Here is a 27,963-nt window from a genome sequence, read left to right as displayed (position 1 = left end):
CTCCTTTGGAAATGTGACGGGGTCGACGTGTCGTGACCAGAATTTGCTTAATGTTACGTTGCAACTGTGTATGTGTTGAGAAAAAGAACACATGACTTTCCCTCGGACAGTTGGCCTATGCCAGGGGTAGGCAATTCCGGTCCTAGAGGGCCGGTGGTGTCCTGCATGTTTTCTATGTCTCCCTGTTGCAATAGACCTGATCCAAATTATCAGGATTGTTATTCAGCTTCTGCAGACCTTGCCAATTATCTAACCATTCGAATCAGGTGTGTAGTAACAGGGGAACACTGAAAACATGCAGGTCACCGGCCCTCGAGGACCGGAATTGCTACTCCTGGCCTACGGAGTCCGTCGTATATCATCACCGTGAGCTCCATAACCAGAGCAAGCACGTACCGGGGTGTGGCTTTGGCCAGACAAGGAAGCTCGTTCAACCAATGGTGTCGCGCCTCCTTGCTTAGCACAAACAGCGGGGAACCAATGGCGGTCTCTAACGGCGAGCTTCTCCTCCCACGCTTCCTCTTATTGGGAAGTTGTGCAGCACATGTCGTCATTTCCCTTGTGGCGCCGCGTTCGTATCTACCAATGGCGAGAGCAGTTCAGTTCGGACCAATTAAAACCGTTGATTGCCTCGGCTAATCGCTTTGCTCGGTGGCGACCAGCGCCGCGCTCTCCGCCAATGGCCTGACGGGAAACACAGCTCCGGACTCGACAGCTTGTTGTTCGTGTATTGCGTCGCAAGCCGGGGCGAGAGGGAAGCAAGACGCTTCGTTGAACGTGAGTAGAGAATGTTGATTCTACGAGGCCAAAAATTGTCGCCGGCCCCTCACTCGCCGCTCCGGCGGACGTGAGGCGAGGCCGCGCGGGTATCAGATGTTTCCTTTCGTCGTGCTTACGAGCAGCAGCAGCCGCGAATTGAATGGCAGCCGCGGCTTGTTTTCGCACTAAAGAAATGCGAAAGCTTGTGTGTGTATGCGCGCGCGCGTGCCTTTTGTCAAACAACCGAATATAAAATAAAAACACGAAAAGCGACGGACTTTTATTCCTTGTCACATTTAATGACGTCATCGGCTATAAAGTTAGTTTCTTTTGCATTCACGAGACAGTGGACGTAAGCGAGACGCTTTAAATCTCCCGATAAAGTAGCTTTAGCACGTTAGCTCTAGATAGCCGGAGAGCGGCGGACGCAGCCACCGAGCACCACCGAGAGCGTCTAGTCGCGTCTAGCCGCGATCACTTTGTGGCCGTTACTCGACTGCCGCCCGTCGCTCGCTTATCGTCGCCCCAAGTTCGACCGTCGTTGTCAAACCGCTCGGGAGCGAGCGGGGAAAAAGAGCGGAGCGAGCTAAAGTTAGCCGCGCTAGCCGAGCTGACATGGCGACGTGACTAGCTGTGGAGCTCAGCTCAAAGCGGGAAGTCGAGTTCCCCGGCTCGGTCAGGGGCAACCCGCCTGGCTAGCTGGGCCAGTTGGCTCCCTCCAACGCATCCTAGCTCATTTTAGTGAAGGGGAGCTAACATATTTGTTCTGATCCAACCAGGAGCAGAGGGTGGGGGTGGGTCCTGACTCCGGAGATACTAGGCAGTTATGTCTGGCCACTTTCTCAGTCATCAAGGTCTCACCAGGAAACCGTATTCTTGTTGGGTTTAATGTCTTTTACTTGCCTCCCGTCAACTTTGGTGGATTGCCATCACCAGGTAGATTGAGGCCACTGGATGAAACGTCTTCAACAACCAAGAAGTGTCGGCTGCTAGCATCCGCAGCAACTTGAATCATCTTCTACTTAATGATGTCTGTATACATTCTCAGTCATCATTGTCTCTCTTAAGATGTGATGTCTTCAAGCTTGGAGCTTTCTTAACGTTGGTGACTGAGAATCGACACCGACATAACTGAAAGAAGATTTGTAGATTCAGCTTTGGAAGGTTCTGTTTAGTTACCCTGATAGCCAGTTAAGCACAGAAAAGCGGTCTACGGGTGACTGGTCTCTTCTTGGTTGTAAAACTTCAACAACCGAGGCCATTCCAGTTGTCTTGGTCCTCTGGTTTTTGAATCTTCTTCCCATTAGTTGTGTCCGTGTAGATTGTGTCATCGAGGCTTCAACAACCAAGAAACATCAACAACCAAGAAGAGTCCAGGTTGCTCTGTTACTCAGGTTACGGTCGTCCACCCAAGTTGAAGCCAACAAGAATCGCTTGCCGAGCTAGACAGAGACAACTGAGAATCTTACCGGACGCAATTAACTACAAGAAGATTCCAGATTCAAATGTTGCCGCTTTTGGTTAATTGTCATAGCATCATTTTGAGCTTATTTGCCTGCTTTTCAAATTGATCTCTTTTTCATCTTGTGTCCCAGCGATCAACAAAGCTCCCAAGGTGGACTTCCTCATCTAAGCGCATAAGATGAAGGTGAGATTTTTTACTTTTACGGCGATGTCATCAAAGTCTTGTCAAGCGTAATTTTTGGACTTGACGTTTGTGCGTGTGTTATGTTTTTGCAGGCAGCCGACGAGCCGGCCTACCTGACCGTGGGCACCGACGTGAGCGCCAAGTACAGGGGGGCCTTCTGCGAGGCCAAGATCAAGATTGTGAAGCGGCTGGTGAAGGTCAAGGTAACGTGGCAGTGCACCAGCTCTCAAAATGGTGACTCTCATTCATCTTTTCAGGCCCCCCCTCCCATCATGTTTTGGGAAGTTGAACAGTAGTTGTATCTAGTGAACGCGAAGCTCCACCAAATCCTCCGTTTCACCCCCGAAGGCAACTCCAGCGCATTTGCACGCTCATTTCCTTACAACAGAGTCCCTCAGTTTTGATATTGAGATGTAGATTTTGATGTTGTTTTATTGAGCACTTGGCGGTCAAATGATTCCCCACGCATATGACGACATCTGTGACATCATAGAGGGTTTGTCTTCTTTTGTTCGCTGAGCGATAAGCTCTCTTGAGAACGGAATTGGAATCAATCCCTTTTTTGCTCTTCTCTGCAGGTGACTCTGAAAGGGGAGAGCACCAGCCAGGTGGTCCACGATGACCAGGTCAAAGGCCCCCTCAGGGTGAGCAGCTTCGTCTCCTTGATGAGCACGTTGACGGCGAAGATGTGGTAACCGCGTGTGCGCCCGCAGGTGGGCTCCACGGTGGAGGTGAAGACAAACGAAGGCGCGTGCAGCGAGGCCGTCATCAGCAAGCTGACGGATGCCAGCCTCTACACCGTGGGTAAGTGCGCCTGCCTGTGCATACGCCAAAGTGTGTCGCCCACATGACGCCGTGTCTTTCAGTTTTTGACGACGGGGACGAGAAGACGCTGCGACGGTCGTCTTTGTGCCTGAAGGGTGAGCGGCACTTTGCCGAGAGCGAGGTGAGTTGGGGCTTTTCGCCTCCCATTCGAGTGTTTTGTGGTTCTTTTCCTTGTTCCTGGCTTTCGCCTTGCTCCCCTCCTCGTTGTTCTGGCCCGCCTTCTTGACTTGTTTTTTTTTTCTTCCCTTTTTATTGTCCTTTTCTTTTGCTGTTGTTCTCTTCCTTCTTGCTCTCTGATTTGGTCACCTAATTCTCTGCCGTTCCTCTCCATCACCTTGGTGTTCTCCTTTTTCTTATTTCTTTCACTGTTCTTGGTTGTTAGACTGCTTCTCCTCCTTCTTGTTTGCCTTCCACTTGATCCGGTTCTTGTTCTCCTCCTTTTGGCAACCCTCTGCTCCCCTCACCTCCTCATTTTTCTCTGTATTCTTCCTCCTCAGACCCTGGACCAGCTTCCTCTGACCAACCCGGAACACTTTGGCACTCCGGTCCTCGGGAAGAAGTCCAACCGCGGTCGTCGCTTCTCGCAGGCTGTGTGAGTCTTTGGGAGAACGTGTCCAGTTTTCTTTGGAGGGGAAGGGGAGTCACTGATTGCGTGGTGTCCCTCAGGGCGGGCGAGGAGAACGAGTCGTCGTCCAGCGAAGAAGACGAGGATGACCGCAGGAGGCTGAACGATGAATTGCTGGGGAAGGTCTGTAGCGTCAAGAAGGAGGAGCAGCCCGCCGCCTGGTTCCTGGCGCTGGTAAAGCTGCCGCCCGCGCAACAGGACACACCGGTCATGCCAACGTCTCCTGACGTGCGTGCGTGTGCGTCTAGGTGGTGTCGCCCAGCTGCAATGACGAGCTGGTGGTGAGGAAGGATCAGTGTCTGGTCAGGTCCTTCAGTGACTCCAAGTTGTGAGTTTGAGCGCATCTTGTCAATCGTTTGGACTGGCAACGTTGATATGCTTGTGGTTTCCTACAGCTGCACGGTTGCCAGGAGGAACGTGCACCCCCTCAATTCCATCAGCATCAACAAGTCGGAGCTCTCCAACACGCAAGGTCAGTGTGCTTTCCCTCCGTGGCACGCTGCGGCTGCTTCTCTTGACCCCTCCTCTTCCGCTCCTCTCCAGGTTTTGAAGCGGCTCAGATATTTGCCAGGCGCAGGGAGGTGCCAGAGGTTTGGAAGATGGACATGAGTCAGATCTTGGACTCGTCCACCAGTGACGAAGATGACGACAACGGGGAGGAGAAGGAGAGCGAGGACGACGACACGGACGAGGATGAGAAGAGGAAGAAGCTCCTCAAAGAGGAGGTCGGCGCCTGCCCTCTCTCACACTTTGACCGAATCGTTGCGCCTGTGGAAAGCCGTAAAATGTGGCATGCGGAGATGTGCGCAAGCGTGACACACGCTTACGTGTCCCCCACTTACGCGTCCCCCACTTACGCGCGCGTGCAGCCCGAGGAGGAGCCGGACCCGGAGGAGCGAGATCACTTCCTGCAGCAGCTCTACAAGTTCATGGAGGACCGAGGTGAGCCCAGCCGGGCCATTGACGGCCATCCGTCACGCGCACATGCCTTTTTTCTGATGCCAATGGTGTTCATCAGGCACGCCCATCAACAAGCCGCCAGTGTTGGGTTACAAGGACCTGAACCTGTTCAAGCTCTTCCGCCTGGTCTTCCAACACGGCGGCTGTCGTAAGGTGACGGGAACGCTGTGGCTGAATCAAGCTGTCTTGCGATGGCTGAAAGTAGAAAACTTGGTGCTGGCTAGCTGATGTTGACCTGAAATGCTGCAGAATTAATTCAAGTGTGCAATGTGGGACAAAGTTGCAATGCTTTCATTTTAAATCTTTGGTGTGATTTGTGAAGGAAAATGTGCCTGGTTTGTGTGTCAGATTGAGAGCGGCACGGTGTGGAAGCAGATCTACATGGACCTGGGCATTCCCATCCTCAACTCGGCGGCATCGTACAACGTCAAGACAGCGTACAAGAAGTATGCCTCTGCGCCCCCCGCCCCCACCCCCACAGCAACCACTCACTGCCCGCCCCACCCCGCCCACTCCTTACAGGTACCTTTTTGGCTTTGAGGAGTACTGCCGCTCTGCCTGCATCACCTTCAGGACTATACACCACAACAACCCGCGCTCGCCTAAGGCGCACGCCGTCTCCAGGATGGCCGCCAGGTCAGAGTTCAAGGAGGAGGACAAGGGCACCGAGTCTGACAGCGAAAGCGACGACCCCAAGGACAAACAGTTGTCGCCTAGGGTGAGTTGCACCCACTGCCGACAGCTTGTCGCAATATCCATTTGACTTTGGTGTATGGATGTGGAAATATATTGTCCCGTGCAGGGGAGTAGGCGAGGCGGTGCCAAGGCGGAAGCGCCCAACAAGGGAGGAGACGAGAACGGCGAGGAGCCCAGGGATGCACCGCGGCGCAGCAGCCGGCGTCTGGACGGCTCCGACAGGGGCTCTGACGATGACGAGGAGGAGGAAGAAGAGGAAGATCAGGATGAAGATGACGACCAAGATGACGAGGACGAAGAGCGAGCCAGGCGCCTAGGAGCCAGGTGGGGCTCCGAACGCATTTACACGAAAGATTATACAGTCTCCATTTTTTCTCACGTCTTTAATGAGGAAATTGTGTTCAGGAGCGAGGACGAAGGGGAAGGCGACGCCTTGACAGGGACCAAGGTGAGAGTGAAGTACGGCCGAGGAAAGACACAAAAGATCTACGAGGCTCACATCAAGAAGACGGATACAGACAACGGCGAACATTTCTACCTGGTGCACTATTACGGCTGGAACGTCAGGTGGGTGCGCCAAAGTGGGTTCGCTAAAGTGGCCACGCCATAGCTGCCACACAGGCGAGGCCTGTCACAATCAGACCTTCGCCCTTCTGGCTTGAATGTGCAGTCCCTAATAAAACCCACCTTAGCTTTTGCTACATATCCAGACCTTGGGGCTCAAAAGATGGAGAACAAAATTCTTCATAAGAATTGAAAGTTGATGCTATAGATCACAGCTGGCAAGCTCGAGGCCCGAGGGCCAGATACGGCCCGCCACATCATTTTATGTGGCGCGCGAAGACAAATTGTGCATCAAATTCGTGTCATTACTAGAATTGCAAATTGTCTTCACTTTGAATATCTTTTTTTTTTTAAATATTTGACCAGTTTTTACTCGTCTGATTTGAAAATTAGTTATTTGTCAGTTTGTTTTGTAGCTTTTACTGTATATGATATGAGGTGCTCATACATTTATTTGGGTTGACAGTCATAATGGCCCTCCGAAAGAAGCTATGAGTACAATGCGGCCCGTGAAAAAAATGAGTTTGACACCCCTGCTATAGATTGTTCCAATACCTTTGCCCGCTGTGGGCTGGCTCAAACCAAAGGTTCTGTGTCATAATTTTACACTTTATCTCCTCAAGGCTAGACTATTGTAACGCACTCCTCATCGGGATCCCTAGCAAGAGCCTCCAGAGGCTTCAGTACATCCAAAACAGCGCTGCTAGGATCCTGATGAGGGTGCGGAAAAGCGATCACATCACACCCATCCTCCGTTCTCTGCACTGGCTCCCCATCAAATTCCGAATTGATTATAAGATCGCCCTCCTCACTCACCATTGTGTCCTCGGACATGCTCCCCCATACCTCAAAGAACTCCTTGCCCCAAAACCTGCCACCCGAAGCCTCCGCTCATCCAATTCACACCTTCTCCACGTTCCGAAAACCAAGCTGCGCACCATGGGCGACCGGGCCTTCTGCCATACAGCCCCTACACTGTGGAACTCCCTCCACCCAAGAGCACCCCAATCCACTGACTCTTTCAAAACTGGACTTAAAACTCACCTCTTTACCTTAGCATTTCCGTAATTTCTCTCATATCCTGGTTGTCGTCCAGTTGTTTTATACTTGTCCTTGTTTTGTTTTCTTGTTTTTATCTGCCATGTAGCAATTTGAGATTCCTCCGAATATAAAGTGCGTTATAAATATAATTTATTATTATTATTATTATAATTCGTTTGAAGACATCTGGATGTAAAAGCCTGAACTCTTTTGATTCAAAACCCAAATGTCTTCTTTTGGAGGGGGTCGCATTTGACATATACCCACGCACTACACTAACCGGCGCGTTTCCTTGCAGGTATGACGAATGGGTGAAGGCCGACCGCATCATCTGGCCGGCCGAGAGAGGAACCCGCAAGAGAACCCGGAAGAAGGTGAAGGTGAGCCGCCACTTGCTGTCCGCGTCGCTCCAGCCTTCCTATGACCTCTCAACTTTGCTCCTAGAACAAAGAGGAGGTGGACAAGGAGGACGACAAGGCTCCGATGGCGGTGTTGATGGCCACGCCTCCGCCAACCAGACCCGTGGCGGCCAGGCGAGGTCGCCCCCATATCCGGACTGCGCCTGCCAATGTGCCGCCCGGTCGTAAGATGCCGAGCGGAGAGGGCAAGTCCAACCCCAAGAGCTCCCGCACAGACACGCCTCCCAACGCGGCCAACGGTGACAGTAAGCCACGCCCACGTCACACATGAAACACCGTTGGCAAGCCCTCTCTCGCCGCCATATTTTGTGAGGTGTAGCGAGCGCAAGTCTAGACTCTAGGCCAGGGGTGTCAAACTCATTTTTGTCGCGGGCCGCATTGTACTCATAGCTTCTTTCGGAGGGCCATTATGACTGTCAACCCAAATAAATGCTTGAGCACCTCATATACAGTAAAAGCTATAAAACAAACTATTATTCAAAGTGAAGACAATTTGCAATTCTAGTAATGACACACGAATTTGATGCACAATTTGTCTTCACGGGCCACATAAAATGATGTGGCGGGCCGTATCTGGCCCTTGGGCCGTGGGTTTGACACCTGTGCTCTAGGCGATAACGAGAATATATTCTCAGCCCAAGAGAATGCTATTCGCTTAGCAACGTCCCGCTCTTATTTGGAAAGACAAAAGGGGCACTGCCTGGGTAAAGTTTCCAAAGTCACAGGAACAGTTCATCGCATCAAACTCTCGAGAAGGCAACATGCACTGTCGCTGATGGCAACAGTAAAAAGTACATTTACAGTGACCAGAGTAACCCCGCAGTACGTGAGGAGAAATGCCCTTATGTACACTCTCGGCATGCTGCTTGAAGGTCAAACTTTGAAACAATGCAAACGCATTGAAAAACTTCTGAAGAATGAATGTTTAGCCTTTTTCCCAGTGCTGCAAATGTTTCATCTGTCATTTTTGCTCTTCTTTGTCCATTGTGTCTCTAGATGCGCCACGCTTCAGGAGGACCAGGAGGACTTCCGGGATGTATGACTCGGACCGCGCCTCAAACGGTGAGTGGCATGGTGTTGGTGGATATATGCAGACAAGTGAAAAAAAGTTAAAGTATTCATTTACTCTCGTCATTTTTTGTGTGAACTCTAAAAAGATTTATATCGCTTTGCTAACATGTTTTAGTTCACGCGCCTTCATGTCACCCTAACAGTCCCCTCATGTGCGCTCTCCCTGCAGAGGATTCTGGGAACTCAACGGTTGATAGCGAATCAGAAGAGCCACCTGAAAAGAAACTGTCGCCCTGGCGGGGCAGACCCGAAAATGTCGGGGAGGGGGAGGAGGCCGTGTCGGCAGGAAAGGAGGCGGAGTTGAGCGAGGTTGTTGTCCCGACAACGACTCGGCTGCCTGTCACGCCGTCCCGCTCCAGCACGCCACAGGAGGACGTTGCCCAGCTTGCAAGTCCCTCCGAAGACGAGGAGAACCCAGAAGACGAAGCGTTGGCAGTGAAGGACGAAGTGACAAATGAGCAGAAAACCGTTGTGGAGAAACTGCGCCCTGCCACTTCCCCAGGCAGGGCGTCCCCTCGGTATGACGAGCTGCACGACGCCACCCCTGCACCGTCCAAAGACTTCAAGACCCCGCCTTTGTCGCCAGCCATGCTCAAAGTTCACAACTCTGATAGGCTGCCTAAAATCTCCACCTCGCCATCTGCCATCAGTCCTGAAGCTCCACTGCCGCCTCCTCCAGCTCCTGCACCTCCTCCTCGAAGTGTCCCGAAGAGACCGGATGAACCCATGGTGGTCCTCCACTGCCTCCCCGCGCCGCGCCTCCACCCGGAGCACCCGACTTCAACTCCAACCACCGTGCCCTCAGACACTGACTCCGCCAGTGAGGAAGAGGAGGAAAAACCAGAGCTGAAGCTCTGCCCTGAAAGGAAGCAAGACGAGGTTACACCTGCCTCCCCCAAGTCTTTGGCGAGTCCCACCAAGGTAGGTGCCGGCGTGTCACCCAAGTCCCACCCGTCGCCCCTGCGTGGCGCCGAGGCGGAAAGGAGGAGCCATCGAGCTGTGAGGGCGAATGAGGTGCAAGAACAAGCAGATGAGGTTTCAAAGGAACAGCCCGAGAAGGAGCTCCGGACACCGCCCCAGGCCCAGGAGGCCCTCGGGCCCGCCCCAAACGAGGAGCCACAAATGGGTGCCGAGGCGTTACTTTGCCACGAAGTAGACCTAGACGACCCCGATGACAAGGACAAACCCACCCCTTCCTCGGAGCCCCTCCTCCTCATCGCCCGGGAGCAGCCACCAGCGCCCCATCACCCCTTCTTTCCCGAGCCCATCTCCTGCTGCACCCCCTGTCCGGAAGTACTCCGCCCAGCCAGTTTCGAGATGGAGGCAGAGACCAAGGTAGTGGTGGCTGTGGTGGCATCAGGCGCAGAGAAAGAGACAGATGCCCTGTCCAGTCTGGACCGCAATGTGACGCAAGAGGCCCGAGGTCGCTGTCGCTCGCCGCCTGGGCCCACTCATGTTGTGCGGATGTCCAGTAACCCTTGTCAACGTTCACTCCCTTAGGTCAGAAGCGTCTGGCAGAGTGTCAGACAAGCCCCGCCTCCAAGAAACACAAACGAAACCACAAGCGCAACAGTGGCACCCCCAAGACTGACAAGAACGGCACTGGTGAGTGTGTGCTCGTCTGTCTGTCCATCCTTGCCTGTCGTCATCCTTCCTGGCAATTTTGGCCGTCCCTCGTTGTCCACCCCCACCCTATCCATCCTCGTCCTCCCATGGCTCTGCTCCTCCATCTGTACTTGTTCTTGCTCATCCCTTGTCATTTTGTTGTTGTCACCGCCAATGCCATGATGTCACTTCCTGACATGACTCTGCTCCCTTTTTAGGTCACAGCAGCGACAGTGAGGACCAGTCACGTCTTTTGTCTCTGTCAAAGTCCAACAAGTCTCGCTGCACTGGGGCTGGGTCGCCACACGCCAAAGACAAACATAGCGCCACCTCCCCACAGCGAGCCTACAAGTGGACCTTCCAGCTCGGTAACACAAACACAAGCGATGCTCTTAGATGATCAAATGACGAGAAAACGATGCGTTGCTGTGGCGTTTGCACTCGTGACTATTTGCGCTCTCCCGGTCAGACGCTCTGGACAGCATGTCGAGCAGCGAGAGGATCTCTTTCCTGCAGGACAAGCTTCAGGAGATCCGGAAATACTACATGAGCCTCAAATCTGAGGTGGCGTCCATTGACAGACGTAGGAAGCGCCTAAAAAAGAAGGAGCGGGAAGGTAAGGCTCAGCGCCTCAACGCCTCAGCCACAAGTGCGCTCTTAGCGTGTTATCCATCCCCAACAGTGTCCAACACCACGGCGTCTCTGTCCTCGGGTTCCTCGGACACGGCCATGAGTCCATCCTCTGCCTCGCCCACTCAGAGCACCTTGGCTGTGGAGTGCAGGTGATGACACGCCTGCCCCAGACCCCCCTTCCCCAGGGACAGACGTTTGGATGCCTCCCGCCCGACTGACGTTCAGACGCAGCGGGAACACGACGGACCACAGAAAAAGACTGACTTCCTGTTAAGATGATTGGACAGCCACAGAGCACCCCCTGCACTTTCTGCCTTCCTTTATTCACTTCCTCCTTCTGTCAACTTCCTCTCTTCTTCCTGCCCTTATTTCTTCACTTTTTTAAAGTATTCACTTTTTGGATCCCCCCACATTTTCATTATTTCCTGATGGCATCCGCATACAATTTTTGTTCCCCCTTTTTTTTCCTTATTTCCTTCCTTTTCTGCTCTTATTTCATCACTTAAGTTCCTATCCCCCATCACTTTGTCTCTCCTCACTTCCTGCTTCGTTCTTCCTTTTTCCATCCTTTTCATCATTTTCTTCCTCCCTCTGTGTACCTTCAGCTCACCCGGGTTAGTGTGAACTTTTTTCTGAGCAGAGATCAAAGTTCAACCGAAGGTTCGGGGGGGGGGGGGGGGGGCAAAGCAGATGCTTATGCAATGAAATCTTTGACACAAAATTATGAAATCAAGTAAAACTATTTTTTATTTACTTTTCTATTAAATTAGAGCTTCTATTTTGGTAAGAAAAAGGAAAAAGTTGAATAAAGGTGTTTTGTTTTTGTGTTTGCATTGCAGTGAGGAAGTTTGAGTTAAAAATTAGGACTTTGAAAGTTTTATTTCTGACAGGACAAAAAAACAAAAGTTCTTCCTCGCCTCAACTTGACATTGTCAAACATTTTGTGGCCCGCTCACTTTTCATTTCTTCTCCACTTGCCATTTCCTGTTTTGCTCGCGGACTCTCCTGTACATAAGATGGAATGCGAAAATGTAAAGAATGATTTATAATATTTTTAAGAGAAGACTTTGTACACTTCTGTCAGCTGCCAAGGAGACACTTCCTGGATATGCAGCGCCGGTTTTTAATAAAGTTCTTAAATATCAGGCGTGTGCATGCACATGTGTGAGATGCGTGAGAGTGTGAGATGCGCAAGTGAGTGATGCGAGTCAGCAGCAGAGGGTGCGAAAGGAAAAAGGTGTGTGCGTGTGTGAAATGCAACATGCAACCACACTGATGACAGCACAGATTTATTCTTTTTCTACACATTACATAAAATACATGGAAGGCTTTTTGAGGGTATGGCGTCCGTCTCATCTGGGCTGTGCCAACAGACCGGCTTTGGCTGCCAGTGCCTCGTTTTGCTGGATGTGGTACTCCTGGAAGCGCATGGAGATCCGCTGCGTCATCTTCAGGTACTTCTGGAGACATGACTCTGAGCAGCTCGACTGAGAACCAAGGACAAGATGATAATGGAAATTCGAGACAATCACACGACAACAAAACAGCACCTGGCCGGCCAATACCTCTTCGGGGCGGACTTCCCGGCTGGTGAAGTCCTTAACGCAGTCCATGAAGCAGTTCTCAGTCAGCTTGTTGTATGTCCCGAGGAACTCTTTGAACTGAAATTGTCACAACATTAAAAAGCCATCTACGTTATTTTCTCATAAACAGGATGTGTTTGTTGACCTGTTTGATCTGATCTGACTCGGACACCTGAACCGTCATAATGGACGAAGGAATAACCAGCAGTGAGCCCTCTTCTTGCGAGCTACAAAAGAAGACATATTTCCAGATATTTATTTTTACTTTCACCATTTTCTAGAGTCTATTGGCCTAAGAAAATATTGTATTACAATAGTAAAATAGTGTATTTTGTCGACGGAGTAATCAGAGTTAAACGGAACAAGCACCAGCGTTGTGGCTAAAAGCTAGCTAAGTCAATTTTGCTTTCTATTCAATTAGCTGCAGATGCTAATTTATTCAGATCACGTCCTCTAAAAATAATGCAACTACGGCGATCTTCTGTATTGTGGCTTTACAGAAGACCACGAATTTGTCGTTCTTTCCTCCTCACCTGGTTTGAGTTTGCCGTGAAACGCTTCAAGTGGACTGAAGGACGAACGGACGGAGAGGAAATGTACATTCGAGTCCTTCAATAACGTTAATACAGAAATAAAACGTACAAAAAGCTGCAACGGCTGGGTGCTTTGCTTAACAATGGTGTGTATGCGTTTAAGTTTCCCGACACCCAATAGAATGTTCAAAAATTGAAGTTGTCAGTTGTCTCCCAAACGGCAAATCACGTGTACCAAAAAGATGGCCCGGGTACTACGATTGTAATACGAAATGCTTCCGCTTTTAATAAATGTCACATTGTGTGTAAGAGTAAAAACATTGATAGTATTATTTTACTGGTTCTTTTATCACAAACAATTATTTAGGTTTCATTACCTGACATGTTTCGGCTCACAAACAAATTATTTAGGTTTCATTACCTGACATGTTTCGGCTATCACATAGCTATCACATAGCCGAAACATGTCAGGTAATGAAACCTAAATAATTTGTTTGTGATAAAAGAACCAGTAAAATAATTGACAATTGAAAACAAGATGAACATAGTACAACCAACATTGATAGTACTTTCTCTAAACACTTTAAATAAATAAAAGATACGTCACAATTTTAGTCAATCAGAAAATTTTAGTCAATCCCTGTGTGAAATTCCAACATTCGTTTCACGTCACCGATGTTGATTATAGTGTGACATCCTGCTTCGTGAGCGGAAGCCGGAAGTCCACTTTCGAGCAACTCTCCACTCCTCCACCTTGGACCACACTTTTTTCATAACTTTTATAATACCAGCTGCTGCTTTCCCCTCAACGACACGCTTCAAAACTCCGCTCGTGCCATTTTATCGAAGCAAATGTGATTTTTAAGTTCATCGTCGTGCCACAGCTGATTCGTGAAACACTTTCAGCGGGAACTTTAAAGTCGGGTTAGCGGACGTTAGCCGCGTCCTACCTCGATTCGGCGATGAGCGTGTTGTTGTCACGCGTAGACGTGACCCGGAATCGATTGTCGGCCAGGACTAGTCCTGACGCTGGGCCGGCTCCCGGTGCGGTGCGTTTGACGACCCAGAAGACGAGGGGGGTGCACCAGCGAAGCTCCGGAGACGCAAAGCGAGGACGCAAGGCGCACAGAGGAGCTCTTTGTCGGACGCTGGCTGGCTCGCAACGCGGCGAGTGTGACGTCACACCCATGGACTTTTACGGTTGTTATAACTCGAGAGGTTCAACGGGGGGAGATGTCTTCCACATTATTCACCAACATAGGAACAATGTAGAATAGAAATTTGTTGCCTTTCCATTGCTATTTATTCCTTGTGAACGCACAGAAAATGTGCCGTTTGAAGTATTCTAATTATTCTCAAATGAAATGCTAAGGATAATATCCCCCCCTTCCAGGTCGTGACCTCCTGACCTCCCATTTTGAGGAAGGGTCTCGAGGGGTCGTGCTGGCGGCTCTCAAGCAGCGGTGAGCACTGAAGTGCTTTGCTTTTCTTCTCTGTCATGTTTTTCTTGTTTCTCTGATGTTTTACTGGATGCATTTCCTTAGGTCGCTCAGCTCTCATAGTGCCCCCCAGAAGCGGGAGGTGAAAGTTCAACTGTTAGACCCTCAGCAGAGCAGCAATAGTAACAGCTCCCTCAATGCGGCAGGTGCACACAAAAGGGCACAGTTGCTGTCTGCCAACCCAGGAGAAGACTTCAGCCGAAGCAAAGAGGTAAATGCCGCAGCTCTAATTGGGCAGGTACACATCATGTGACCTACGCAAACCAACAAATAAAACTGTGTGCGTGCGCGCGCGTTTGTGATTGTAGGGCTGCATGGTGGTGGGTGCGTGTCAACAGGTGGACAACATTGACAGGTATGCACCCTAAAATGTTGCTGTACATGCAGACACTGTGACTCGACAGCAACTTTACAGTGACTCGAGTGACATTTTCGCTTGTCATTTGATTGCGCGTGTTCTCGTGTAGGGAGGGCTGGGCCAGTGGGAGGGGCTTGAGCAGGATGGAGGTGCTGCACAATCACCAGTTAGAGCTCCAGGTGAGTAAGCTGCCCTTTTGTCCCACTGCTCGTTGCCTTTATTGTCGCTCTCCTCACAGAATCAGTTGCTGCAGTCGGCTCTCAGCATAGTCACTCGCTACACGCCCTCTGACCCTTCGCCGCCTGCCAATCAGCAGGGAGACCCCACTGGTACGTCCCACCACATGCACACTTTGTTGTTGTGATGTTTGCACTGACCAGCAGGTGCCAGTGATGCCTATGAAATGACTTGAGTTTGTGAAAAAAGGACACCAGTCAGGCATTCGTTCCCAGTAGTGGAATGACTGTTTGTCATGGAAACACACATGTTGCTATCTTTAGCTTCTCAGCATTTCAATATTTGGGGGGGATTCTTATAGTTCTTTGATGCTCTCTAGGCCCTCCCCCCAGGGGGACAGTCATGCTAATGTCTGTTTACGTGTTGTCTTGAATTAGCGGCCATTATCAACCCATCAGCGAAGACCAGCGTGGAGACCGACCTGGTTACCATGGCAACACACACCGACCACACCAGGTGTGTGTGCGTGCTTCTGTGTCTGTGTTTATGATTTGTCCTCTGAAGGGCATCCACTTCTGATTTTAAATTTAGCATCTATTTGCATACACATCTCCATGGCAACACATCGACATTTCTATTGTGTGTGTACGAGTGTGTGCGCGCAAGCATCCGTGCGCGCTGCTCTTTGTGTGCCTTTGTCTGAGTGTGTGCGCGCACGTTCAGGTTTGATGCGTGCAATATTTGGGTGCTGTTAACCCCAGTACCGATTTGTCTGTCTGTCACTCCTTGTTGGCATGGCGAGTGATGTCACTCATAGGCAAGTGCCATGGCAAGGGGTTGCGGTTGTCTGTGTGTGTGTGTGGGGGGGGGGGGGGTTCTTTGTGTTGGATTCCTCAGGCGATGCAGTGAAGCCCCGCCCTCTTCCCCCTCTGCAGCAGCCTTGTGAAAAAACAGATTTTTTCCCCCGCACTCTTGTGCTCTCGTCTCCCATTTTCCGCATGCGCTCGTTGGAGGCGGCAGGGAGGCAGGCAGGCAGGCGGCCCAGGGTCCGGTCATGTCCTCACCCCCGCTGCCGGCGCCGTCGTTGGCGCGCAGACAATCCTGTTACCTCTGCGACCTGCCCCGCATGTCCTGGGCCATGATCTGGGACTTCAGCGAACCTGTGTGCCGCGGCTGCGTCAACTACGAGGGTGCCGATCGGATCGAGTTTGCCATCGAGACTGCCCGGCACCTGAGGCGGACTCACGGCCTCCAGGAGCCCAAAAACGGGAAGGAGATCTTCAACCAGCATCTGGCGGACGGAGCAGCCAAGTCCCAGCAGCCCTCCTTACTGTACCCGGTGCTGAGTGCGGACACCCGAGTCAGGTTGGACTACCAAGGTAGGCTGCCCAATGGGCTCGGGGGACCGAACGGGTTCAAACAGGACGACGGACTGCCAGAGCTGAACCCAAACTCCAGGAGCAGGGGTCACGGCGGTCTGCCGTTGGCCCCGGGACTGGTTAACGTGACACCCAACCTGCTGCCCCAAACGCTGCTGAATGGACCGGGCGCGCAGAGCATGCCGAGCAGAACCGCACCGCAGGGCTCCACGCTGTGTCTGAGCGAACCTGCCGCAAAGCGACCGTCCTCTGTGTCAGGTGTGGAGCAGGACCCGGAGATGAAAGACAAGCAGAGGAACGCAGAGACGCTGAGTGAGCTGAGCGAAAGTCTTCGGAACCGGCAGGAGGAGTGGGCCAACAAGCCCAAGATGGTTCGAAACACCCTGCTCACTCTGTCCGGGTGCACCCCCTTTGAGGTCCGCTTCAAGAAGGATCACAGCCTGGTCGGGCGCGTATTCGCTTTCGACGCGGTGTCCAAACCCGGTGTTGACTACGAGCTGAAGATCTTTATTGAGTATCCGAGCGGTTCTGGTAACGTGTTCTCCAGCGCCTCGGGGGTGGCCAAGCAGATGTACCAGGACTGTATGAAGGACCTGGGCCGAGGTCTGTCCTCTGGGTTCAAGTACCTGGAGTATGAGAAGAAGCACGGTTCTGGTGACTGGCGGTTGCTTGGTGATTTGTTACCAGAACCTCTACGGGTCTTTAAGGACTGCTTGGGGGCGGACATGCTGCCGCAGCCCCACATCGACGGCACCCACCCGCCGCTGCCTACCTCCCTGCTGTCCTCCACCCAGGCCCAGGCCCCGAGCGGTTCCAGAGGCGGCTCCAGGAAGAGGAAGTCCTCTCCGGAACAGGATTCGGCCGAGAGTGCCCCGAAGCCGATGGAGGAGCAGCACAGGCAGTGGATCGCCAACCAAGCCGAAGCCCTCAAACTTCCCTACGGCGGCAACCCATTGGGTGCCCCCACTGGCCGCTCCACCCCGCGAGAATCCTCCGAGTCCCCAGTGGGTGCTCTAGTGTCCACAGCCGACACGTCGGTCCATTCTAGCAGCGGGTCCCCTTCCACCGCAGGCGGCCATAGGGGCCTCTCTTCTCGCAACGGAGACCCCAGGGGTGCTGAGCCAGCGACGGTGGCCACCAGCGGACCTTTGTGCTGCACACTGTGTCACGAGCGCCTGGAGGACACTCACTTTGTCCAGTGTCCGTCCGCCGCCCACCACAAGTTCTGCTTCCCGTGCTCCCGAGACAGCATCAAGGCCCAGGGCGCTGCCGCCGAGGTCTACTGTCCCAGTGGGGACAAGTGCCCTCTGGTGGGTTCCAGCGTCCCCTGGGCCTTCATGCAGGGAGAGATCGCCACCATCTTGGCAGGCGACGTCCAAGTCAAGAAGGAGAGAGACCCTTGAGGACGCACGCGGCCTTCGATCCGACTTCTTGCTATCCACCGGGAAAAGGACCTAGTCCTGCTTCCAAACACGCCAACAAAAAAAATTGCCTATAGAGGCAACAAGATGGCGCCAAAGCATTACGTTTACTTCAATTGATAAGGCTTTGACATGTGTAAAACCAGTTAATATGGGACGATTTCTTCAAATGATGTGGCAAAAGTTAAATTGCGACAGGGTCCTAAATTTACTACGACTTCCACTGCGTTAACGTTTCTCTCCCTTGTAATTGACAAAATTGGCCTAGATTCACGGCTTAATTTTTCTCTCCCGATCTCAAATCTGACACGATGCCGCGGCGCCACCTACGGGCACGTCTTTGTTATGACAGTTATGTCGAAGCTTGAATTCCCCGATGAATGGTGCAAGGGTTGAAAACGTACTTGATGAACATGCTCGTCGGTGGCAGTAAACGCCGCGATTCAAGTTGGCCAATAAAAATGTCCGCGGCAGTCAATGAGTTTAGCGAAGCAAAACTGTTCATGCCAGCTGTGACTCCTCTTAAGATCCCAGGCTAAACTTGGCACCTTCCTGGTCATACAAATTTCTTGGAGCAGTTAAGATGTAGCACTTCAATATATTAACCGCTACGTTTGGGTTTTCGTGGCACCTTGTAGCGTTTGGGCATTACGGCTTAATAAATTCCTGTGGGTTGCCTGTACAAGACGGGAACAAATCAGAAAAGTGTTTCTTCACAGGTGAACGTGGAAGACATTTTGGGGTTTTGTTTGACCTAGGTGACGAGGACGGCGGCTCGCAAACAGCAACTTGTTATTTTTGTAGTCTCCTTCGACCGATGGGACTCCTCAGTTGAGCTTTCTAGCAGCCTTTTTACGCATTTTCTACGTGTTGACGTCTGACTGTGTTCCCGTGGTGACATGTTGTGAATGTGCCTCGGCGCAGTGTCAATAAAGTCCACTTCCATCAGTCGTTTTTTCTGTGCTGTGATTCACAGCTGGGGGGGGGGGGGGTTATTCTCTTCTTGTCCGTGCTTCTTTTCTCCTCCATCAGCATACTCTGCTGTCGTTGCCACAGGAGACCGCAGCAGATGTGTCGCTTAGCAACACAGCCTTTCAGCCTCTTGCGGCAGCCGATTTATCCGCACTCTCACCCCTGACGCGCACATGTTCGACGATGCTCTCGGCATCACATAATATTTCACGTCCAAATGCGAACTTGATAGATTTTCGTTTAATGGAAGGAAGTAAAATTTGGTGAATGTTGTTTATTGACATTGCTGTCCGCCCTGGTCTTACCCCGCAGGGAGGAGCGCTGTGCCAAAGTTGTTTCCGTGGCAACCTATTCCAACGACAGTCCGGCAGCACTGGCCAATGAGGCGGCGGGGTCAGTGCGGGTGGAGGTGAGTATGCAGCAGGGGACGTGATGCGATTATTTCCAGGCGTCGCTGGGTGTCTTGATCAAAGATGGCGGCGTGCTTTTGTTTTTAATGACCATGACAACGGAAGGGGTTCAACCGATTTAGCAATTTCAAATGTCGTTGAAGATCTTTTCACGAATCATGACCCACTTTCGGAGACCTACTACTAATTTTGAAGCTTTTTGCGAATGAAAAAAAAGCAAGTTTGTTATGGTCGTTGTGACGCTAACGTTGTTGAGCGCAGCCATCAAGATTTGGCTGTAATTTCCGCGGTGGAAGCAGCACTTCAGCCGCCAGTTTGTAGCACATTGCGAGTATTTTTCCAAATGTTTCCGCGTGCTTCTCGTACGCCACGTGACTGAGTTTGTCGAGTGCTGAACGCAGAGTGAACCCGTTATGGCGTCCATGTTGGAGGAGGCTCGCCAGCTTCTCCGGCAGCTTCGGTGGCGGAAGAAAGTTCTGGACGAGAACCTGGAGTCTGTGGAGAGAGAGCGCGGCGGAGAGGTTCTGCACTGCCAGCTCAAGGCTCTTGTAGCTAACAGGTAGAAGAGCCTGCGCAACATAAAATTGTTTTGTCCTTCCAGGGAATTGGCCAAAAATGAGGCCCAATCAAATTTTAGCGACCCCTTTGAAGATTCTTAGAAGTAAAAAATCAACAAACAATGTCACAATGATGCCTGCCGGATTGGTGTCAGTTGGACCAACGGCAGAATTTATGATTCACACGACACTCCGGGGGCTGCACGGCGGTGTACTGGTTAGCATGTCCGCCTCATTGTTAGGAGGGTTCGATTCCACCTCCAGCCCTCCCTATATGGAGTTTGCATTGTTCTCCCTGTGCCTGCGTGGGTTTTCTCCTGCGCCCATCTTATTTTTTTGTTTTTTTGCCTTTTTATTTTGGCAGTCGGGCAGCTGGTTGGAGCACTGGTTTGCACATCCGCCTAACAGTTCGGAGGGTGCGGGTTTGATTCCACCTCCGGCCCTCCCTGTGTGGAGTTTGCAAGTTCGCCCCGTGCTTGCGTGGGTTTTCTCCAGGCACTCTGGTTTCCTCCCACATCCCAAAAACATGCTTGGTAGGCCAATTGAGCACTCCAAATTGCCCCTAGGTGTGAGTGCGGATGGTTGTTCATCTCTGTGTGCCCTGCGATTGGCTGGCAATCAGTTCAGGGTTTCCCCTGCCTACTGCCCGATTACTGCTGGGATAGGCTCCAGCATGCCCGTGACCCCCGTGGGGACAAGCGGTATAGAAAATGAATGGCTGACACTCCGGGTGGCTCGCCTGAGCCTGATGTGCCTTAATGTTTTGTTACGTGACCTTGGCAGCGAATCCAGTGAGCAGGCTCGCATCAAGAAGACGGTGGACGCATGGATACACCTGATTGGCAAAGACATACAGGTGAGCCCCGCTGGTCATGTGACCAGTGCAAGCACCTCCCACTTTCAGGTGACCTGGACTTTTTGTCAAATCATCACATTTGGCTTTTTTCAGCTCACCACAATTAATGAAGGAATAATTCCTAACGGAAATTGAACACTTTTTTCCTATCAATCGACAAAACAGTGACCCTATTCATCGATTATTAAACTGATAAAAAATAACGAAACTTTTCTGCCATATGCAGCCCAAGATCCAAGAGGAGGGGCCCAATAGCAGAAGCGTGGTGCCAGTAAACGGGCTCAGAGGAACAGGAAGTAAGAGGACAGCGACGGGGAGGGGACTCCGATGCCAGCAGGCCGCACCCAGACGGGTAGCTCACCCCCTCCTCGTGGTGTCGGGTCGGATCTGGCCACGCCCGTGAGTACTCACCTCCGCGCTCGTTGCCACAGGCACCGCCGTCAGACGAGTCGTACCTGACGCGCCTGTACGGGAGAGCGCCCCGCGCAGTCCCGACGCCAGGCCTCCAGAGGAGCCCGTCGCTTCACTTGAACTCGATGGGGGCACCCGCACAGAGGAAGCCACGCCTGCTGGCGGTGGACGGCGTGAAAGGGCAGACGTGTTGGCGGCCCCAGACTCGACAGTCCCCCCGCCTGACCTCTGCGGCACCCGCCAAGGCTCCTTCTGCCCCTATGGCCATCCCACTAGGTCAGTAGCACATTTTCCAATAGGAGATTTTACCTACAAATGTTTCAACATTATCTCGTTGTACTTGAAGCGCATCCAAGGATAGGCCCCTCCCCCAGGTGTCACAAGACTGTGACCTCACTTCCTGTGGAACACGCTGCACCGGAGCTCCCCAGCCCGGCCTGCCCCGCACCAGACTCCCCTGCCCTGTTGCACGCCACACCAGACCCACCCGCCCTGGAACACCACGCCACACCAGACCCACCCGTCCTGGATCCCCCCTCCCGACTAAGTTCTGGGCCCCTGGAGGAATGCGAGGAGCTTGTCGTGCAGTTGGGAAGTGCGCCAGTTGAAGGGCCTGATGTGAGTATGCACTTGAAAAGACGGGTGAGCTTAAGGGCGTTGCCATTTGGCAGTCACTGGCCAAAATCTCTTTCATCACTGAAGGAGCCTTGGAAATGAGCCGAGAACGGCTGTTAACATGTAAATGGCAGACTTCCTGTCTTGTCGCTAGGTAAAACAGGACTCACCCTTGCATCAAGAGCGAGTGGAGTCAGTGGAGGTTGAAGCTCACCCCGCTCCGTCAGTCACTGTGGAAACGGTGAGGAAAATTAGGGAGGAAGACTCGGATGTAGACGCCCGATTCCCCGGATCGGAATTCCTATCCGCCGCTGATGCGGTAATGACGACGTCTAACATGAACCATCCTCTGGCATCAAAGCGCTCTTCTGGCATTCGACGTCGCATCAAGCGTGCGATGTGACATTGTCCTTCCGGGGGCAGGAGGCTGTCGTGATGGAGGAGTGTCCGGTGGGCGAGGAAGTGCTCCATTTGGACAGCGGTCCGTCTCCTCTTCCAGTCGCATACCAGGGTCCGGTCTTTCCTCCCGAGAATTGCAGCGCCATCCCTCCCCACCTTCGCAGCTGCGCAGCTAGCCTGGAGGACGGCATGCTCAACCAAATGGCGCTCTGGTGAGACGCTGCCGAGTGCTCTGCTCTCATGCGAGCGCTCGCTCTCAAGATTGAGTCTTGCCTCGTATTCAGGTTGGAGCAGCAGCTGATGGCAAGAATCCTCTCTGAGCAGTACCCGCCTCCTCTCCCTGCCCGTGACCACAACGACCGGTCTGAAGCGGCACAGCCGAGTGTCACCTCGGACATTGGTGAGTGGAGACGCCTGGCGCAATGTGACCTTTCCACACCAGGCGGATGTTGAAGGTCAGTTGTACTCGCCTGGCGCAGTGGAGGCAGCCGGTGGGGGAGGTCTGCAGTTCTTCGTGGACGCCGGCATTCCGGTGGATTCTCCTTTGGTCAAAGAACTGGTTCACGAGGTTTTGGCTGAGATGGTGGAGCAGGTGCTGGCGCCCAGGGAGGCTCCAGTTCCAGGACCCGCCCAAAAGCCAAGACAAAATCCTGGTGCGGGGCTCGTTTCTTCCTTTCAGAAAAAAAGTGTTCCTGAGGTTCCGGCGGTTGTGACACCTCTACCAACGCCTCTGGCAAGTCCTGTTCCATCCATCCGGGAGCAACTCCCGCTCTCCACGCCCCCTGCATCTGAACCAATTGACCGTTCCGCACCGCCAGTCATCGCAGCCCCTCCAGGTTATACAGCATTAGCAGCATTAGCGATCAGGGCTAACCTTCATAATACTGTTTGCAAAACTTATGTACAAAGACAGATACTGTGTTTGGGAAAAAGACTGATGGAGGTTGGAACACTCTACAGTGGTGCCTTGAGATATGAGTTGAATTCATTCCCTGATGCACTTGTGTGTCCAAACATCTTTGAAATGAACGGAAATGTCCATGATTGCACTTGATAAGATGATAACAATTGAATCAACAGATCTTGCCTCATTTTGGCTTCAATTAACGTTGCGTTGGCAATATTGGTCACGGCTCACAAAACTCAAACGTTGGCTCGGTGGCTCGCATTTCAAGGCGCCACCATGTAGTGATTCGGTAGTCGGGAAGGCGGTCTCCGAACCAAATTATTTGTGGTTCTGTCTACCAATGTTTGGTTTGTGCCCTCAGAGCCCGTCGCCACACCCATCCCCAGCCCCGAAATTCTGCTTGCTGTCCATCAAGGCCCGAATGCGCCGTCCACGGGGGCGGCTAACCCGCTGTCTGACGAGGAGGAGGAGCACCCGGACGTGCGCTTGCAATCACTGCAAGAGCAAGAAAACCAAGAAGAAGAAGAGACCCTTCCCTCGGCTCCAGCACGCGTCACCTGTCCCGTAGCCCCTCCCCCGGCCGATCCAGATCCGCCCCTCGATCCTTCTGACGACACCACCGCCAGTGCCGCCAGTGACACAGACAGCAGCACAGTGATGGGAAGTGATTCGGGCCTCAAGCTGCTCTCGGAAGGAGAACTGCTCATTAGCTTCCACCGCCTGGATAGTACCACGACAGGTACCGCAGTGACTGAGCCAGCTTCACTTTGCGCCACCACCCAAACAAAATATTTTGTTTTGCAGAGGAGGCCAGTTCCTCGAGTTCTCTTCAAGACGTCGTGAGTACTCCCAAAATACTCATCTGCCTCTTTTTGTTTTTCTGTTTTTAATTCCTGTCAGCTCCTTTGATAACTTCCTGTTTAGCTCCTTCATCACTTCCTGTCTGCTTTAATTGACCACGTGGATTCTTCCTTTGGCAAGATGACAAACACTCATTTGCCCCTCGTATGGCAGCGGTCTCCCGTTGCTGTGTGAATTGCTCAATGTGAGGCTTTGAAAAGCGATTTGGTGTCGATAAAGCGCTTTCCAAGTGCAGTCCTTTTACCACCAATAAGGGGTTAGGCTATTTTGGGGGGGTGCATAAAGGTAGGCTGCTCCAAATGATCCATCGAATTCATTAATTTTCTTTCATTGAAAAAGAATGCCGAGCCAATGACGGCTCCGGCGATGGGGACATTCGCACACAGCCTCGGTCTCCATTCACTTGCTGTTCCCTTTCCAGGACCTTGACATCCCTAGTGAAGGGCAGGTCAAAGTCCACATGCACACGCTCCATGGAGAGAGATCGCTGGTAAAACATACACACACACACAAACACGACCTCCGACTTGCCGTCTTTTTCGGGGCAGGAGGAGGACCTAAGCTCGGGGGAGGTGACGCACTCGATCACACCTGAACTAGATGGCAAAGTGAATCACTCTGGAGGTGTGACAAAGACTCGCAGCAACATTATATATGACGTTATGGAAGTGACATCATCACAATGACACTTAAGGATCACGGCATTGAGGTAACGGTGATGTCATTGTTGATCAGACACCATGTTGGAGGCAACTAATGAGAGCAACGATGTCGACCCGACTCCGGTAGCCAGTCGGACGCTGACCTCTGACCTCCAGAGTGAACCCGCTCAGGTATCACGCACACTCGGAGCCGGACATTCGCACCCAGACCGGACAGAAAACAGTGCAGTGTTAAGTGCACGTGTGTTTTGACAGGTGATCCCGCTCAGAAGATCGAGCCCACCATCAGGTGAGAAACACGCTGCCAAGGCAACAAGCTCTGTCAACTCGGCACACGACCACCGGGTGGGGCAGAATGCCGGCGGTGCGCACTTCATTCATAGCTTGTGCGCATGCGTCTTCTGCCTCACCTCCTTCACGCGCGCGCGTAGAAGGCCTATTTTTGCACGTGATGCAGGTGTTGTGCCGAAAAATGCACCACCGCTGGAAAATGCACCCCCTGACGGGAATGCGCTTACGTAACTCATTTTGCTTCTTCCACCAAATACTGTTCCGTTAATAAACTCAGACATGTTATGTATAATCATTCCTGAAATGGAAAACTTGTTTGTGTGCTATGCAACTGTTAAATAAAGTTAAAAAAAGTAATAGCAAACTCAGCTGTTCTCTCGGCCCGTTGAAAGTATATAACAAGGAGAAATAATCAGTTTTCCTTCCAATTGGATGGATGGAAAATGCACCTCCACCATAACGCTACTTTTGGATAGCACACAAACAAGTTTTCCATTTTTAGAATGATTATATAGAACTGGTCTGAGTTTATTAATGAAACGCTGTTTGGTGGAAGAAGCGAAACGAGTGACGTAAGCGCGCTCCCGTCAGAGGGTGCATTTTCCGGCGGGGGTGCATTTTTCGGCACAACACCTGCTAACTTGTCCCTCAGACATCAGTGGAAAGCTTTGGTCTTTGCCCGAGCAAATGTGACCGGTGACAGCTGTTAATCACGCACATCTCCACTCTCCAAGTAATTGGAACTTGCGTGTTCGTCATGACGACAAGATGGCAACAAGATGCTGTGCTGTGCTGCGCTGCGCTGCGCTGCGCTGCATTACCATGGAGACATCGCAACGATGACATCTTTTGTGCAGGCCAACTGCAAGTCAGCACCTGGACCCCGGCGCCCCCCCCGAGAAGATGACGCACTCTTCAGTCGACGCTAGTGATTTCTTCTAAATGTAAATGGCAGGTTTTAGGACCCAACAACCAGCCTCTTCGGGACAGTCAGGGGAGGATTTGCGCTTTAAGAAGTAGTTTTCTTCCACAATCAATCAAAATGTGGATTTTTTATTATGGAATTATTTATTGACATTGTTCATTTTTCATTCCCACCGTTTCTTGTCAAAAGCAATAAAGCTTTTATCATTTGAGCGGGTGCGTCTTCGAATTTATGACGGCTGGCGTGGGGATACTTTACTGCGAAAGGTCGAACAAGAAACGCGCGCCCTTGTCCACAAAGAGGACGCGACGTGCGGGGGCGCGGTCTGCCGGACTCGCTGCAGGTCAGTCTGGACGCACGCTGCGTCCGCTAGCACGTAGCGTCGCCGGCAGCGCCTTTTAGGTTATGCACGACGCGAGGGAGCGTCTGCTGGTCGCCGAGTCTTGCCTGGCGGAGCTGGAGCAGCTGCGGCACCGGCAGGAGCTCGTGGTGCGCGGGGCGCTGCGGAGGGGCGACGAGAAATTTACGGAGGAGAGCGGCCAGCTCCTTGGGAACGAGCTGGTATGTGACGTCAGCACCCGCCTCAACGCGTCACCGGCTCGAATGTGCATGCCCCGAGGGCGTGTGCGTGGTGGAATTGGATGACCCGTCTGGTGATTGTCTATATATGCGCCCAAGCACCATTCCATTGTTTGCCCTGACATTGGCAACCAGTTCAGGGTGTACCTCGCTAGAAAATGAGTGCACAGGATGGATGGAGTTACAAGCTTTTTGTGTGTTTTCATTATTATTCCACGTCAGCGTTTAGACACGTCCCACTGCTGGAAGTAGACCTTTGTGTTGCTCACATGCGGTTGGATCAAGGATGCATAGCACAAATGTTTTCCACCCCGGGAGAGGGAGCGCTTCTGTGCAAGTGTATGGGTATGTGTGTGTCAGAGGAGGGATGCTGGGCTGGTGAGTCAGCTCCACAAGTTGAGCCGTCAGATCAGCGAGCTGCGATTAGACAGCGAGGCATCACGTGACCAAATGGAAACATCACATGACCAGCAGCAGGGCCGGTTCTAGGAATGCACATAAGAGGGGGCAGTCAGAAATGTGAAGGGGGCATGTTCTTTTTTTTTTTTTTACACATTTTTAACACTGTTAGTGTTTTCTTCACGCAGTTGTTAGCTGTGTGTCCAGATCTCAACCTGGAGAAGTGGATTGCACTCTGTCAGGCCTCTACACTAAGACCTGTCCAGCTTGGGTGTCCCACCTGAAGATTAAAGCTTCTGCTGGTATTGCTCTTAGGGTCACTGAGGCACGCAAACCCCCTGACCACAATAAGGTGGCAATCTCTCAGGGGGGGGAACATATAATATGAATGTTATATTAACTATTATTTGAGTTGTCGTTAATCATTAGTTATATCACGGGTCATTACGACGAGTTTGGTGGAGTTTTTACTGCTTCTTCCAACTCCTACCGCGCTGACTGTAACTTGACACTCTCTGGCTGCGTCTTGTCTCATTTGCATACTCACAGTGATTGGATGTTTACGAAGGGGCGCGGAGTCCTGACAGCAGGCTGTGTGAGGACACACACTGCACCGACATGAGAGAAGAGAGGGGGCTGATTAACGTGTGTTTCTATAAGCGGATTTTTCACTTCTAAAAGTTTGATTCGAGGGGGCAGGACATCTGTTTGCCCCTGCGTAGAGCCGGCACTGACCAGCAGGAAGTGGACAGCCGGGCCAGTTCAGGTCGGAGCAGCATATGTATGACAAGGGCGTGTCGTGTTGCTAAGCTGACGACTTGTGCACGTCAGGTTTCTATGAGTTGAGCGATGCGGCGTCCGTGTCCAACTCGTCCGACTTCATCTTCACCGAGTGTTTCTGTCGGATGGCCGACCCGGATACATTCCGCCCCAACAACCTACTCAGTGGCCTAGTGGTAGAGTGTCCGCCCTGAGACTGGAAGGTTGTAGGTTCAAACCCCGGCCGGGTCATACCAAAGACTATAAAAATGGGACCCATTGCCTCCCTGCTTGGCCCTCAGCATTAAGGGTTGGAATTGGGGGGTTAGATCGCCAAATGATTCCCGAGCGCGGCACCGCTGCTGCTCACTGCTCCACTCTCCCCCAGGGGATGGATCAAAATCACACGGGGATGGGTTAAATGCAGAGGACAAATTTCACCACACCCAGATGTGTGTGACGATCATTGGGACTTTAACTTAACTTAAACAACGGTATGCTTTTCTGACCCTGACTCCGTCCTCTCTTCTGATGCGTTTTGTGGTGCGCAGACCCAACAACAAG

The 27,963-nt window shown here is 52.0% G+C and overlaps 4 protein-coding genes across 14 annotated transcripts; 3 read left to right on the top strand and 1 right to left on the bottom strand.

Moving 5' to 3' along the window:
- Positions 1-654: 654 nt before the first annotated feature.
- On the top strand, positions 655-11,991 carry arid4a (AT rich interactive domain 4A (RBP1-like)). 4 transcript variants are annotated; one of them, XM_037241996.1, is made up of 25 exons: positions 655-777; positions 2,355-2,407; positions 2,500-2,610; positions 2,986-3,051; positions 3,121-3,211; positions 3,274-3,353; positions 3,730-3,824; positions 3,899-4,031; positions 4,106-4,185; positions 4,253-4,329; positions 4,401-4,582; positions 4,727-4,799; positions 4,876-4,970; positions 5,166-5,263; positions 5,340-5,535; positions 5,620-5,837; positions 5,919-6,080; positions 7,417-7,498; positions 7,563-7,782; positions 8,534-8,599; positions 8,778-10,031; positions 10,109-10,213; positions 10,432-10,581; positions 10,683-10,829; positions 10,896-11,991. In XM_037241996.1, exons 2-25 carry the CDS (start codon positions 2,402-2,404, stop codon positions 10,997-10,999), a joined length of 3,891 nt encoding a protein of 1,296 aa, XP_037097891.1. In that variant the 5' UTR covers positions 655-777; positions 2,355-2,401; the 3' UTR covers positions 11,000-11,991. The 4 variants fall into 4 exon arrangements, with proteins under 4 accessions (XP_037097891.1, XP_037097890.1, XP_037097888.1 ...); XM_037241995.1 differs by having other exon boundaries at positions 658-777; positions 7,417-7,492; positions 10,875-11,991; XM_037241993.1 differs by having other exon boundaries at positions 659-777; positions 10,875-11,991.
- Positions 11,992-12,117: 126 nt separating this feature from the next.
- timm9 (translocase of inner mitochondrial membrane 9 homolog) lies at positions 12,118-14,044 on the bottom strand. Of its 4 annotated transcripts, none has more exons than XM_037242014.1 (4): positions 13,570-13,631; positions 12,575-12,656; positions 12,412-12,507; positions 12,119-12,333 (listed from the first exon to the last, which is right to left on the bottom strand). In XM_037242014.1, exons 2-4 carry the CDS (start codon positions 12,611-12,613, stop codon positions 12,199-12,201), a joined length of 270 nt encoding a protein of 89 aa, XP_037097909.1. In that variant the 5' UTR covers positions 12,614-12,656; positions 13,570-13,631; the 3' UTR covers positions 12,119-12,198. The 4 variants fall into 4 exon arrangements, with proteins under 4 accessions (XP_037097906.1, XP_037097909.1, XP_037097908.1 ...); XM_037242013.1 differs by lacking the exon at positions 13,570-13,631 and adding an exon at positions 13,913-14,044 and having other exon boundaries at positions 12,120-12,333; XM_037242012.1 differs by lacking the exon at positions 13,570-13,631 and adding an exon at positions 12,963-13,331 and having other exon boundaries at positions 12,120-12,333.
- Positions 13,674-25,874, top strand: kiaa0586 (KIAA0586 ortholog). Of its 5 annotated transcripts, none has more exons than XM_037242000.1 (24): positions 13,675-14,162; positions 14,356-14,425; positions 14,507-14,672; positions 14,770-14,816; positions 14,929-14,998; positions 15,058-15,148; positions 15,434-15,512; positions 19,081-19,177; positions 19,580-19,737; positions 20,519-20,591; positions 20,818-20,943; positions 21,023-21,278; positions 21,349-21,620; positions 21,772-21,858; positions 22,041-22,228; positions 22,301-22,416; positions 22,496-22,852; positions 23,285-23,662; positions 23,728-23,762; positions 24,206-24,274; positions 24,333-24,408; positions 24,520-24,617; positions 24,702-24,735; positions 25,595-25,874. In XM_037242000.1, exons 1-24 carry the CDS (start codon positions 13,925-13,927, stop codon positions 25,642-25,644), a joined length of 3,231 nt encoding a protein of 1,076 aa, XP_037097895.1. In that variant the 5' UTR covers positions 13,675-13,924; the 3' UTR covers positions 25,645-25,874. The 5 variants fall into 5 exon arrangements, with proteins under 5 accessions (XP_037097896.1, XP_037097895.1, XP_037097893.1 ...); XM_037241998.1 differs by having other exon boundaries at positions 21,772-21,936; XM_037241999.1 differs by lacking the exon at positions 24,206-24,274 and having other exon boundaries at positions 13,676-14,162; positions 21,772-21,936.
- On the top strand, positions 15,551-18,746 carry irf2bpl (interferon regulatory factor 2 binding protein-like). The gene has a single exon (XM_037242003.1). It carries the CDS (start codon positions 16,051-16,053, stop codon positions 17,776-17,778), a length of 1,728 nt encoding a protein of 575 aa, XP_037097898.1. The 5' UTR covers positions 15,551-16,050; the 3' UTR covers positions 17,779-18,746.
- Positions 25,875-27,963: the final 2,089 nt, after the last annotated feature.

This window comes from Syngnathus acus, chromosome 22 (genome assembly GCF_901709675.1).
Source record: "Syngnathus acus chromosome 22, fSynAcu1.2, whole genome shotgun sequence".
Taxonomy (NCBI): Eukaryota; Metazoa; Chordata; class Actinopteri; order Syngnathiformes; family Syngnathidae; genus Syngnathus; species Syngnathus acus.
Note: the sequence above shows the minus strand (reverse complement) of the source record. Positions and strands in the feature narration are given on the sequence as shown.